General features: G+C 40.2%; 1 protein-coding gene across 4 annotated transcripts in view; it reads right to left on the bottom strand.

Annotated features, from left to right (window-relative positions):
- Nucleotides 1-14,928, bottom strand: part of akap9 (A kinase (PRKA) anchor protein 9) — a 66,446-nt gene that overhangs the window by 20,922 nt on the left and 30,596 nt on the right. For all 4 annotated transcript variants that reach the window (XM_005927539.1, XM_005927542.1, XM_005927540.1 and 1 more), the window contains 6 exons: nucleotides 12,126-12,253; nucleotides 11,733-11,920; nucleotides 9,503-9,735; nucleotides 3,997-4,159; nucleotides 1,757-1,851; nucleotides 13-130 (listed from right to left, as the gene is read on the bottom strand). In XM_005927539.1, the coding sequence (XP_005927601.1) occupies nucleotides 13-130; nucleotides 1,757-1,851; nucleotides 3,997-4,159; nucleotides 9,503-9,735; nucleotides 11,733-11,920; nucleotides 12,126-12,253 (925 nt within the window). The remainder of the gene's footprint in view (nucleotides 1-12; nucleotides 131-1,756; nucleotides 1,852-3,996; nucleotides 4,160-9,502; nucleotides 9,736-11,732; nucleotides 11,921-12,125; nucleotides 12,254-14,928) is intronic.

Here is a 14,928-nt window from a genome sequence, read left to right as displayed (position 1 = left end):
CGGGATACGTACAAAGCTCACGGGGCCCGGCGTCCTCCTTCATTGCGTCTTGTTGCCGTGACAGCAGCTCGCGCTCTTCCTGCATCTGAAACTTCTCCTGCTCCAACTCATGAAGTCGAGTACTAGTGACCTACAAGAAAACACAAAAAATGTGGGGCTGTTTTTTACGTTTGATATTCTACATTTGCCTCATTCATCATAACTTTTGGAGTTCAAAGGACAACGATTCATTTCAAGGATGTAAATTTACAATTTTATTTTAAAATAACCATTATTGTATTTGTCTAAAAATACTGGGTGATGCAGATGCTGTAATCTGTCTTTGTATCAGTCTTTGTTTTTTAATTAAATTGGAGCTCATATTAGTCACTATAGCAGTAACAAGTAATCTTCCTGGGCCAACACAAACAAAATCAGAAGCAGCATAAACACAGGGGTGATAAAAAGTTCTTTCACACATCAGCAGTGAAGGGATAAAATAAATAACAGACTTGGCAAACAAGGTACACACATTGAAATCAAAATTGACCATTATTACTAGTGTACAGTGAGTGAAGTATTATTCAAGTCTGCACCACAACTATCATCAGTCTTCACAGACATGCTGAGTAACCCCAAGATGATCCGTTTCAGCTGCACTCATGTTTCCATCAACACAGGGTTGTACTACGAGAGCGGGATTAATGTGTCGAGCTTAAAGTCGGAGTTTTCACTTACACAAAAGGAAATGGCACAGTTATATATCTTTTTTTAGCTAGTTACATCACGATTATGAGTTTCAGTTTAAAATCAAGTGCCTCATTTTCACTAACATCACCAAGCTCAGCTTCAAAGTTACAGCAGAACAAACTGCAAGTGGCACTGTTACTATGATTTGCTAATAAGTCACTGTTACACTGCAAGAATTGCAGCTGCTAAAAACACAAAGAATACCTAACAATCAATAATTAATCTCACTTTAATCTGCTGACAAACTAAAGACATTTTCACATCTCTTTCATTAGACTACAGGACAGCAGCCTTTAATACTTAAATGTGAAAAGTTTAAAGCTTCAGAGCTTGAATTGAAATGTTTATTTCACCGCTCTGTGCACTAAATCACAAGATTAACGATTTTCTGCAGCATTCATTTCATGTTTTATTTGCAACAGTGTTGGATTTTACAGATTTTTTTATCATCATTTTAATCAGATAATGTCTGTGACTCGACTAGGTGGCACTCATAGGATCAATTTGTGCAGAAGAATCATGTGACACGCAAAACGCCTCTTTTTATGAGAGTATAGACAAAGCATGATGCAGAAATCCCCGCTTAACAGAGAAAGTTGATAACCACCGTCGTGACTGAGTTTTAGGTTTTGTAAAACCAGCTAATTCCAGGAAAGCCTGACTTTGTTGGGAGTGTGGTGGACGCAGCATGAACTACAGTACATGCCACTCATTAATGCATTTCATTTTGTGGCTCCATGGCACTAACAAACACAAACAAGCTAACTTAACACACAAAGAGGATCAGTTTTTACAGTTAGTTTATCATCGCTCTCAAGTTTCAGGGGCTGAAACCTGAACATAAAACATGAATATGCCACTAGTGCAGACCAGTACTATTATATGACTTGGCCACAATTGAACTGAATTCAAACTTCTGCGTCACGTGTCACTGTGCTTACATCTGAGCCACTAATGTGCCAGAGGCAGAATTACACAATCATGGTGTCAAGTACTTAGTAATTGGATTAATATTTTTCCTCCTTACCTGCAGCTCTTGCTCGAGACTCAGTTGGAGCTCTTCCTTGTGACGCAACTGCTCCTCCAGCGCTGCCCGTTCACCCGTGTATCCATCAATCAGACCTGACAGTGGACAATGTGAGCAAAAACTGTTATAAAGGTTGCAGAAAGAGCTATTTATGCATATTCACAGCTTTTTGCTCTCTGATGAATTGACGGATCTACTCTAAAGGAGTTTCTTTGGGTTTTAATACTGGCACCAATTCAGATGAATGAGCACTAAGAAGAAGGATGCAATAAAATCACTGGTTACCAACAACACACGCACGCACACGCACGCACACCGACACACAAAACACATTGTATGTGCATATGTGCACGCTGAGGCACAAAAACACGAGTGAGAATGTCTGACCCATTTTGCTCGACATGAATATGTGACCGAGCTGTAAAACACAATGAAATGCTCTAAATGATCTACAGGTCACCAAGCATTATGCACCAGGAAATCAATTCAACTTCATAGACGCAAAAAAGGAGGCATTCACACACTCAAAACTGATAAGGAAATGTTTATTTTGTCCTGCTAGAGCTTCCGCGAGTCTATTTTCTGACTTGATGACAGCACTGAGAGACAGTAGGCGAGTGTCACCTGTGCTGTCAGGTGATTTTATCTCAGACATATCAAATTGAACTTAAGGTGTGTGTAAAGTTTGCCTAAGGAGGGATCTCTCCATGATCAGCAATCAAACTCGCATGATTACTTGCTTTAAAATAACAAAAAACATCATTAACCAGATAAACGTAAGCGTCTTGGGAACCTGCAACCACATTTAAGGTGGCAAAGAATTACTGCACCACATCATCGTGATCTTACAGCTAATCTGACAAAGCATTTTTCCCCTGATTCAAACATAACAAAAGCAGGACCTGTTTGTGTTTTCATTGACATCTAATATGTTCCATCAAGTCAAGTTCCTTTTGTCAATGCTGAACCTGTCTCTTGGGTTGATTCAAAACCAGTTTGAAAAGGCCACGCCCTGAGGTTTTAGCTTCATGGTTTATCCACACAATGGGGATTAGATTTTTCTTCTCTTTCACTTAACTGGTATGTGAACAAGAAGATGTCCAAAAAACACACGCTTAGCAAATTTCAAACACTCCCTTACAGAAGAAGCACCTGACACGACCAGAAAGGAACAGCTGCTCTTGTTTACATGATTGACTGAAAATTACCTCCCAGCTGTTTTGATGAATGAGACTTTTATGTGTGTATAAAGTGAGGATTAGTTGATTTTCTTTGAAGTTACTGCTGCTAAAAAAAAAAAAGGTTCTAAATGAGTTTTTCCACATCTAAATCAGAGGTCAAAGGACAGAAGGTGTCATGTGATGTACAGTTGCAAATTTATCATTACTGTTGCAGCCCTACCTATAAAAGTATGAAGTTATTTTATGACATCAAATATTTGCATCTCATCTAGGATTACTGAAAACAAACACTGCAACAGGATCTTCAAAAAAAAAAAGAAAAGAAAAAAAAGTGAGATTAAAAATGCGATAAACTCACCGCTGCTCACAGCGTCCACACAGCTAATCAGAAGGGAATAATTGTTGTACTCTACTGCTACCAAACTGGGCTTTAAACGACAGTGTAGTGGATGTAGTGGGTCCCGTGAGTTTCTGGTGTGAGCATGCATATGGGTGCAACAGCTGACCCTCATAGGGCAGCTGTCTCTGACATGGACAGCCAGGCCCATCGCAGCATTCAAACTACTCTACTGGACTTTAATAGCTTAAATATTTAAATTTGTTCTCTCGTGATTACTCTCACCACCATTCACAGTCCTTCATAATGTTGTTGTCACACAGATGCAATCAAATGTTCAAACACAAACCCAAAGACAGGCTCAGAAACAATAATTACCATTTGCTGAGTTCTCACCACAGATGGCCTCTCAAACAGCTGATCCCATCACTCCCCGTGACAGCCTCCAACCCCATGCACACATGCGTTTCCACTTAATGCAGCTCTCCCCATTTTCTCTAATCATTCGTCAGACTCACTTTATCACATCATTGATCAGAGCCTAAGAGGCTACTGTAAAGGAAGTGTCCCTTACAAGGCCCACAAAGAGCGAACGCTTCCCTGGCTCACATTAAAATTGATCAGCACTTAAATTAAAATGAAGCTATAGCTCAGTTCCTTCAGTCACTTTGTAAGAATGAACATAAACTAGAAGGTTTTCCTACATAAAAGTAAAACCTCACCCTCCGCTCGGTGAAGTTCCAGAGCCAGCTGCTCCCGTGCCTGAGCCTCCTCCATCACCCTCTCCTGCAGCTCCTCCTGCTTCTGGAGGAGCTCGTTCATCTCCTTGTTGTGGCGGAAGGACTCCCGCATCAGCTCAGTCTGGGTCATCCGGGCATGTTCGACCTGAGAGGAGAATTGGAAAGAGATGATCTTTAACAAGAATGTAGTCGTCTTTACAGTAAAGAATCTCAATGTTTCAAACATTACTGTGAAAATGCACTATTTCATTAAAGCCCACTAATTTTACATACAACTTTAAATTTTCTACATCAGTGAATAGAAGATGATGAGCAGGACATCTCTCATTGAAATGAAAAAGTTAAATTCTGGTTTGGACAGCTTGATGATTATTTGTGCATCATTTTTATTGTGATATTATAATTGTGCCCCACGTATAAAAGCACTTTAAGCCTCTTACTGCTGATGTGTGTGTCATTTTGCACAGATGTCAAATTGTGATAAATCACCTATATGCACATATTGATTAGAACTGACGTGCAGAGGAGGGATAATGGACACACTGGACATATCATGTTGAACATGCAGGAGGAAAATATGAAGATCACAGAGAAGATCCATGCATGGAGTGAAGGAGGACATGCAGAGGGTTGGTGTGACAGAGGAGGATGCTAAGGATAGGATGAGACGGAGGCAGGTGATCCTCTAAAGCAGGGGTGTGAAACATAAGGCTCGGGGGGCCAGAATCAGCCCAGCAAACTTCAATCCGCCCCCAATGGACAACTTTGGAGAAGGTAAAAGAAGGCATAAATTTTGGACTTTTAACTATATTTTCATAAGTTTTACAGCTTTATGTTTACAGATAAAAAAATTCCCACATGGGCATTAATTAGACACCAAAATAATTAGGCAATAATTCATCTTCTTTTTTTTTTCTTTTTTTTTTAATAATGGGAGGATGGGCTACACTGTATCCATTACACACTATTCATTGTACACATGGATACACTTTCTGTCATTTTACATATTTATTTCTTACAATTTAAGATGTTTTTCATTTCATTACAACATCATTTCTTTACAATTACACTTCTTTTTCTTATATTAAGGTATCTTGAGGATTAAATGTGTAGTGAAATTTCTTTACACTGACAGAAAGGGGATCCCAAAAGGTTGATTTTGTTCATCTGGACGTAGCATTTTCAATGGGAGAAACGTTTCGTCACTCATCCAAGTGACTTCTTGAGTCTCAGCTGCCTGCAGGTTTCCCCAACCTTTCTGAGACAGAAAGGGGAGTTTCACCTATGTGGCCCAATTACAAGGGGCTGTAAATTGCTCACAAAGTAAAATGAATTTGACATCCCTGCCCTAATGGGAGCAGCTGAAAGAAGAAGAAGATCCAGATATCGATTTGAAGTGTATCCATCAGTCTATTTAAGAATAAGATTGTCAACTTGTCCAACTTAATTTCACCACAGGGGTCCTGAAAGCTGTCCCAGCTGTTACTGACCTCAGAAACACATGAAGCCAATTTAGAACAACCACACAACAGTGCTAACCACCATACCACTACACTGCCCATCTTTCAAAGGATTTACAGCAGAAACAAAAACTGGCAAATCAAATTAAGTATGTTCAAAATAAAAAAAAGTGTTGTGTAAGTATAACAACCATTACAAATGCTTTGACAACAGCGTTCAGCAGTGTCTGTGTGCAATGTTGTTATGATAAACTTCAACATGTGTGCTGGCATTGCGTAAAGGGCCAGCTAAAGCGAGTAATAAACTGTGGTTGTGTGCAGGATGTGATACAATAATTATATCATCCTTGTGCAAAGACCTGCTGGTCATGTGACAGAAGGCATATTTTTCTTGTGGACAGCTATGAAATCATTAAAACGCAATAAACCAGGAGCACACTACCTCATTCCACACTACATTTTCCATAGATTTCCATATCTCCCTGAGCAAAGGTCTGATTGTAAAATTATGGGAAGTGGTAACATGATCCTACCACAGAGAAGTTATAATCGTTTACCAAGTGTGCCTACGTGGAACGGTTCAACTCACACCTGAATATGTAGATCTGAACTACTGAGCTGTAAAGAGCAGCACAAACAACCTCCACAAGTATAATTTACACACAGTCCATCTGTGGGTCACCAGGTGTAAACTTACTGTATAAGGGGGAGTGGGCAGGGAGATTTTGGAGACGACTTTAAGAAGGTGGCCGCTAGTCCTGTGATTGACATGTGAAATCTGTGTCTGCACCACCACAGCGTTTTTCTCGTTCAGCGTGCTGCAAAATGGGAATGGTCGAGGAAGGGGTATGCGAGATTCCACCTCGTACACATCCTTGTCCTCCCCTTCGAGCCACGTGCTGCTCTGCATACTCGAGTTCCAGTAAGAGCGATATGAATCCATGGTAGACGACGTACGGATGATGGGAGAACCTCGCTTTGAATCTTATCTGAAGTCATCAAAAAGGATTTCCAGGTGCTGTTATCCGTCAGGCTGAGCTAGGCAAACTGAGAATGACAATGAAGTCCAGCGGGGGATGAAGGCGTGAATAGTGTTGTGGATAGCTCCAAGCAACAGTTTCTATGTGTTTGGTACGCTCAGCAGAAGAGTAAACAATCTTTGGAGGTGACATTCACGTCAGCTCAATCACATGCTTTCTGGTTGAGGTAGAAAGAAATCCAGGTAAATGCTGAGAGAGAAAATCATCCGGTGAGGGTAAGGATTTTATGATCCTACTAGAAAGTGTCATCCTCGGCAGCAGGTGGAAGTCATTTCTGGGTCCAGCAGGTTAAAGAGCATTCCTGACCGTGACTGCAGGAGGTATGTAAACACAAAGACAAGCATTTCTTTGCTCTATGCCTTCTTTAAAGCTCCCCAGCCTTCTCTCTGCTCTTCTTTTTCTTTGAAGTGAAACCATATCATACCGCTCAGTGAAGCTCACACCCCCACATCTGCTCCCGCCTGCTCTCCTCTCCCTCCACTCGCTTTCTCTCTCTGGAGATTCATTAACAATACTATGCCGCTGTAGCAACCCAAACCTGCCGGGAAGCCTCCCACTGGCCCCCTTTTTAATTGTTTAGTCCGAGCAGCAGTCGGCCAAGGGTGAAATGACAGCGCTCAGATCTGTAGTCACTCACTCTTTCCTTCTTACTTCCTTCTAGGGTTGCTGTCATTCCCGCTCCACGCATGCTCCCGTGCTCTTACCATAATATCCCTCACTACTCTCCTGTCAGGCGAGGTTTAATTACTACCAGCGAGAGATACTCTCACACTGCTAAACTTCCTTTACCCATCTCTACGCTTCTGCCATGCCACAGGGGGGGAAAAAAGAAAAAAAGATTCAAATCCAAACCATCCAAAAGCATTTTCAACAGACGAGGGCACTTTTTCCACTTCCTACATTCATTACAGAGAGCAGGATACTGCTGGGGGAAAAAAAGTGGGAGGGAAGCAGGTGTGGCTTCAATCCTTAGAGCCAGAGGGCTAGGTAGACTTGCAAATAGATCTCATACACACACACTCCTATTCACAGAAATAACCACAGACAAAACACACTCCCTTCAGAAAGCTGTCAAACCAGATTCCTTTTCCTGTGCACAGCAAAAAAAAAAAAAAGCAATTAAGGCTTTTTGACACGCTGCCTCTTGGTCAAACCTAAAGTAAAGTCTCCATTTGTAGAGTCAACTTTTGAATTTGCTGCACACGAGCAATTTCCACATCTCGCCCACGTATAATGGGAGTGGGCAATAACCATGCAAACACCTTCCCCAGGCAAATAATTTACAGCGGTTGTTCAACAGACAGTTAACATTCCTGATCGGGCTTGTTACATCAATCCAAGACATGATCACTTAGCACCAGCCAGAGTCAAGACAAATGAACACAGAATCAATAGCAGCAGGAAAATCACTGAGACGCCATTAGAGGCTTTGTTGATTACAAGTTTATGGGAGCGATTAATTGCATGTACTTGGAGAAGTACACACAAATTAAAAAGCAGCTTGTAGAAACTTCAGTATTTCTTTACCGGAGAACAAATAAGGATCATTTTCACCTTGTAGCAGTTTCTTAACTACCTTTATAAAATTATTTGGTCTATATGATGCCAGAGAATGGTTAAAAGTAACTATTTAAAATTACTAGAGCACGTGTTTCTCTGTTAGAAGAGTTCTGGTATTGCTGCTTAAAATTATTTGGTAACCCAAATTATTACTCTTAACAAAATTTGGAGAATATACCCTTTGAAAAAACAAACAAACACGCCAAAACCCCTAACAACCAGTGATTCCATAAATAACAGTGTGGTGTAAATGGATGCTAAAACAACAGCCTGAAATTTCTTTAAAGCTATTTTTAGATTGCCACGATAAAGCTCACTCGAGCATGAATAACACATGAATTTTAGCCGCTGGGGTGATACGCTGTGCATTCAGTTACTGTAACACGCTCACTGGCCTAGTTAGACTGGCCTCGTCTCTGCGCGTTGTCACAGGACATGCTCTACGTGGATGGCCTAAGGGGAGGGGGATGGAGTTGTTCTGGTGGAACTGGACTACGATAGGCTGGGAGGCCGGACAAAAGCTCTGTGTAAATACTCCTCGTATCTACAGGCAACCGCTGGGAATGAGGCTGCTCTTTTGTGTGCCCGAGTTTCTAGACAGGACAACTTTGTTGCCAGTCACATTCTGCCACCTCATCCCTATTATGTCTCCATGAACAGGAGTAGAACGAGAGAAGGGGAGCGGGGTGACGGAGTTGAGTGTGTGCATTTAAATACTTTGACAAAGCCTACATGTGTCACTGGAGCTTTCTGTTTATTGGTAACTTTTAGGGACATAAACACAGGGTGATTCATGAGGGATTGTTCTGAAACCTGAACCCACAGAGAACCAGTTTCACTGGACAGAGGACAATAAGCTAGGGCAAGGTGTCAAAATGAGTCAGAGCAAGAAAAATGTCAAATATTAAAGCTTGTGGTCTCCTGCTAAACTTTAATTTATTATCACTTAATGAAGGCTTAATTAGGAGAATGATACCTCTGGTTCCCTGGAAATGGTTTTTATGAGTTGGTTTGCTAATTAATGAAATGTACTGAGTTAATCGGTTAGTTAAAGAGGTACTTTTGGGGGATTTTTGATCTTTGGAGCAAGCCACACGAGCCGTTCCCCTTGTTTCTAGCCTGTATGGTAAGCTAACTTCCTGCCAGCTCTTCCCTCATATTTAGGGAGCAGTACTCATCTTCTTTTGCAAGTCTCAGGATGCAGAGAGTACCAGTAAATATCAAAAAGATCAAGCATTGTTTGGGCTTTTTCATTATTATTATTATTATGCATGCTTAATTTTTTTTTTTTTATTATAATTGGGTTAAAAATAACTAAATCTGCCCAATAAGATAAGACTCACAGGTGAGCTACCCAATAAAAAAGTTAATAAATGAATGGAAGGGGACAACTCAAATCATTAACAACCAACAATGCTTGGGGTATACCTGGTTAGTGGTGTCAGTGATGGCCATCAACATTTTCTCCAGAGCTGTCTGCAGTCGGCTGCTGATTCCCATTAAATATTCCTCGTTCTCGAGCTGAGGCCCTGGCCCGAGCAGCAGACTGTCCATCATCTGCTGGGACACTTCCAGACCCTCAGGAGTCTTCATCTCTCTGGACCACATGCTCACATTGTCTGCACCAGTCTCACCGCCCTGTAAACGTCCTGAAGTATAACCTGGAATTTAACCAGAGCAACAGAAGGCAGAAATGCATCATGTTTGTTTCAACGTGTGCATATTTTAAGTTAAATCTAATAGTCTGTATCTAAAAGTTCAGTTAGGGCCTGAGTGGTGCCTAATTTGAGATTAACCAAAGTACTGTGGGGAAGCAACATGGACTCACAGATGCTAAGTAAGGACGCAGCAGTTTAAAGCTTCATGTTTGGTAAGCATTAAAAATGCTAGTCATATGCCAAAGAGTGCTAAATATATAACCAAAATAAGGGTGAGCGTGCACACATCATCCAGTTCAAACTGGGTCCAGCACACTCGCATAACTGCCCGTAACACAGCTGACAGATTATGTAACTCACATTATGTTATTAAGCTCATAATCACACAGTATCATGACAGCAGAAGAAGAAGGCAGCGCGACAAAGATGCAGCACAACGGGACAAAGCAGCTTCTGAAGGACACGAGCCGGTTTTATTATGACGCTGGTTTCTCTAATTGTAACCACAAAAAAAAAACGTGTGAAACCCAACTGGCTCTGTTCCTAAATGAAAGACTTCTTATGCAACCTGGTAACAAAACTTGGAAGAGTTCACACTGTGGGGGGTAATGCAAAACAAACTAACAGAAAAGTTAATGAATTGATGTGGCACAAAAACACTTAACGCACTGTAGTTGCTGTGCAACACGGGCACACTTATGTGTGGTGTTTTGTGACTTTTACAGGCATTTGTTGCTCAACTGTGTTTTAAATATGTTTTCATTAAAAAGGGGAAATGAGATAAAGTGCTGTCACGGTTGCATATATAAACGTCACACAGGTCGGTGATTCACCAGCTCCAACTGTTTTGCATGAAAGTATGTGATAAGACCAACCCCGATCTAGCGTGCATACACGACTGGCTGGACTTTATGACTGATATCAATCATGGGACAACACGCTTTTGAGAAAACTTGTGCAATAAAAAAAAAAAGCCTTAAGTGTTACGTTGAATGCCTCCCAGATAAGCACAACCATACTTTTTAAAAATACTATTTGGCTTTTTATTCCACTTTGACCTGCAATCAGCAAAAGTCTGTTATAATAGGAATTTGTACAAAAGTGCCAAGAATGTGTTGTAATCCTCAGTGTCCTCTTTAGAGGTAATATTTCCCCCCAAAAAATAAAGTAAGAAGAATAAGGATTATACTCGCTTGTGGACTCCACAGACGGGTATTATTATAATGTTCTTATTATAATATTTCTCAGTCTGTTTGGAGAGTGCAGGCATACGGGTGGACATGTTTAGTGTCTGTGCAGTGACAACCTGAAATGCATGCATGATAAAGTCTAACATTGGACTTACGCCAGGTTAGCCAAACAATCGTCTAACCTCTGATGTCCTATTGATGACCTGCAGGTCACTGATTACTATGAGCAGCTATGTTTTTTAGGAAGTATCAAAATAACAAATGAATCCAGGATCTAAAGTTAACAAGAGACTGTGTTGTGCTTAGCCTCCATGGAGACATAACCCTCACCTTTAATCATCCATTTAGGTCAATCTAATACTTTTCTAACACCTCAATTATACGACCATCAGCACTGTTATCTGCATCTGATCGCATTAAATGTTCGCTTGCCAACTTTTTCCACAGAAGGCAACATCTCCTTGTTCAGGCACATGGTACTGCATTTCCTATTAATCACAGAAGCAATTAAATTGCAGCTACAGATGCTAAAATAACTGTGGATGTAGTGTTATTGCTTTATTTTGTGTTTTGAGCGAGACTGATCAAATTTGAAATTCAAGTCTAGAGTTTTAAAGAAATCTCAAGAAATTAATCAGTGTCGTTTTTGATGATGACTTTCGTACTACAAGGTCAGCTACTATCAGCAGTATTTTTAGCCCAAACACATAATCATATTTTGAAGTTTTGCAGTCTGCTCTTTCACTTGTTTGTTTTTGGCTAATAACTGGATTCAGTATTGAATTACTGCTGAATCTTGATGTTGCTCACCTGTGTTATAAAGTCGGAGTGGCTCTGTATTGGCTGACTGTGTGGTGGAGTGGGGAAGTTGTGCTGCACCGGAAGCATCACGCAGACTCTGCATGTGGAGGCCCATCGTTTCCTCTGCTGCTGCTGTGGTCTTCAAGACTTCAACCAGCACCTGACTGAGCTTCATGTTGGCTTTACGCAACAAGTTTCTAAAAATCATCAGAAGATGAAGAGTTAGTACTAAACTCATAAAAAAAAAAAAAAAAAAAAACTGAAGAGGAGTTCACATGTGAACAACTGGATAGATAAATATGTGTGCGGCACTCAGTCAACAGGCTATCATAAAAACAAACTGAGCATCTGTCCACACAACAGTGATGTGTTGATACTGAGAAAGCATGCATGCAGAGGTACCTCTCAGCCTCTTTATCAGAAGAATCTTCGTCGTCCTGTGAAGACCGTTTGCGTTCATCAGCCTTCGCTGTTCCCGACCCGCCTGGATCATCATCGTCCTCGGCTTCTCCATCACCGCCATCTTCCTTCTTTAAGGGTTGGACGGGCAGCAGAGAAAACACAGACAGGAGCCCCGTCATTGCAAAGTTTTGGCCGCGTAGACACTCCTGAAAACTCTCGACAGCAGCGGAGAGCGTGCTGAGCGTGCGCGACCATTAGTAAAAGTGAATTCAAATCAGGCCCAGCAAGGCGCACATAGACACACTGGCCTTTTTACAAGCGCACACAAAGACACACTTTAACTCCCTTGGAGCTGAGAGAAACACTACTATCTTTGTGCTGCTATGGCAACAGGTGCACCTGAGGCACAAAGACTGGCAGAGGCGATAGCTCCACCTCCTGGAAGAGCCGCAGTAATGCGAAGTTTATCCCATCGTTTCCTCCAAACAAACAGTTTATGGGATCAGTTTACTAGTTTGGCTCAAATCATAAGTGACAAACCAAAATAAATAAATAGTTGGAGACATCATCTTTCTGCAAAACTGCTAACTAATGTGGATCCAGACATTCTACTGGGCTGATTACATGCCAGGTGTTAATGTAGTTTGCAATACGAGCGGAAGTTATTTAAACTATTTCAGCACATGTTTTGCATGCTACTGTTTCCTAATATTCTTTAGTAAGAACACAGCACTGCACACTGTGACACCTGAAAACAGGAAAATGCATTTAAGGCACTGACACTGAAACCAAGGTCAGACTGTGAGTGTCTGTGGTTTGTTGTAGAATATGCAAACTACCCTAGTCATCTATTTCTGAGTATTACAAAAACAAATTTAAATGGATTTTTTAAATTCTTTTCCTAAATGGAACCACAATTAACAAAGCTGGTTTAAAAAGTAATTGTACAATGTCTCGGTCACTCCAGGGAAAACGCTGCGTGGAGACAACAGCACAACCAGAGCTATTGCTACCTTGTGTTATGAATTTGAAAATCTGTTGCCATCTATAGAAATTCACATTAGCTAATAGCATCCAGTCCAGTCAGAACCTTCTAGATATGAAACAGAGACTCAGATGGTTTGATTTCAAACCCCCTCCTTCCCCCAGAAAAACAGGCAGTTGGCAATGCTGCTTTTAAATAGGACTACAACCAGAACATAACCAGGGTAACCAGCTGAGTGTGGCCGACTTGTCTACTTTTCTAAATTACCCAGAAATTATTTGCAAACGTTCACACTGTCTGAGAGTGATTGCAGTCAGCCTGAGCCAGACCGACCGTTTGGAGGCAAAACGGCTCAACTTTTCATTGTAATTGCCATGCAATCAGAAGTGGTCAACCAAAGGCTACGAGTATTGCACACTCAACGTCTGAGTAGTCAGCTTGTAATTAGTCTCTAAAAGCAAAAAACACTAGATAGTAACTGATCTTTTCTAGTTGTGTGGAGGTTGATATTTTTCCAATTTCAGTCAGACTCTGGCTGAACCAGGGATCTCTTTTGCACAGAATTCATTGATATAATAAACAACTGATAAATATGCATTAATCTAGAAGAGATATACATATATATAGATATATAGATATATATAGACACACACACACACACACACACACACACACACACACACACACACACACACACACACACACATCTATATATAGATACATAGCTAGAGATATTCTCTGCTATAATATGAATATTTATATATTAGAGCCATTGCCTATATTTTGTGAACTTTGTGATATATTGTATTATTTAATTTAGTTTATTTAGTTACTGTTCTAATTGTCTTGGAGCAACTGTAACCACATAATTTCTTTAGTGATTTAGTGATTAATAAAGTATTCTGATTCTGAAAATTTTACTTTTGAGATTAAACTGAAAGCTTCAGCATCACAGTTTGTAAATAGACCGACTGTATGTTTTTAGGCTGAAAAGATTTGCCTCTATCAAAAAAAAAAAGAAAGAAAAGTTTTTGCTATTTATTTCTGTGGATCATTAAGATGTGGATCATTTCCACATCTTAATTTAACTTTGAAAATGTCTCTGCAAAGACCCAAAGTAAATACCATAACACATATGAATAAGTTAAGGTCCAGATGCATTTTTCTCATCATTACAGTTATTTTAAACCACTTACTGTTAAGTATTAGTAGTTTTGTTTTTTTTTACTATATTATATTAGAGAGTGGGCTGGAGTAACTCGTACCACAAGGAAAACTCAAAATGACAGCCTCTGCTATCACACAGTTAAAGCTTAATCATGCAGTAAATGGCTGGTGAAGGCAGGAGGAGTGCTTTGAAAAATAACATTATACTCAATCAGCACATGGAAATCAGGGCACGCAGGGTAGATAGTTGATGAAACTTTACAAATTTCATAAATTACAGCATCATTTGACTAAAATACTTAAAAACTATTTTTTTAATGAAGTAGGTGCGTGTATGCAAAATGTGAAACTATATTGTAATACAGAACCAAACTGCTTCCTCCACATTATTGATTAAAGTTCTGCATATAAAAAAAATCCCAGATTCAGGAACAAAATTCAAGCTCATAGTTCTCAGGTAAGAGTAGCCAAAAAGCAATACTACTCTTACTACTTAAAAAAAATAAACGATATATAACTTAGATTCAAACCAATAGATGCAACACCTGAACTGTGACATGGTACATCTTAAAATTAATGACAGCAGCAAATAAGTCGGTCAGAGGGAATAAATGCATGTGTGATGTTGGTTGAAAGTGGAGAGCAGAGGCA

Source organism: Haplochromis burtoni, unplaced genomic scaffold, assembly GCF_018398535.1.
Source record: "Haplochromis burtoni strain Fernald_Lab_line unplaced genomic scaffold, NCSU_Asbu1 Contig_90, whole genome shotgun sequence".
Lineage (NCBI taxonomy): Eukaryota > Metazoa > Chordata > Actinopteri > Cichliformes > Cichlidae > Haplochromis > Haplochromis burtoni.
The sequence above is the reverse complement of the archived record's forward strand: the minus strand, read 5'-3'. Positions and strand labels throughout refer to the sequence as shown.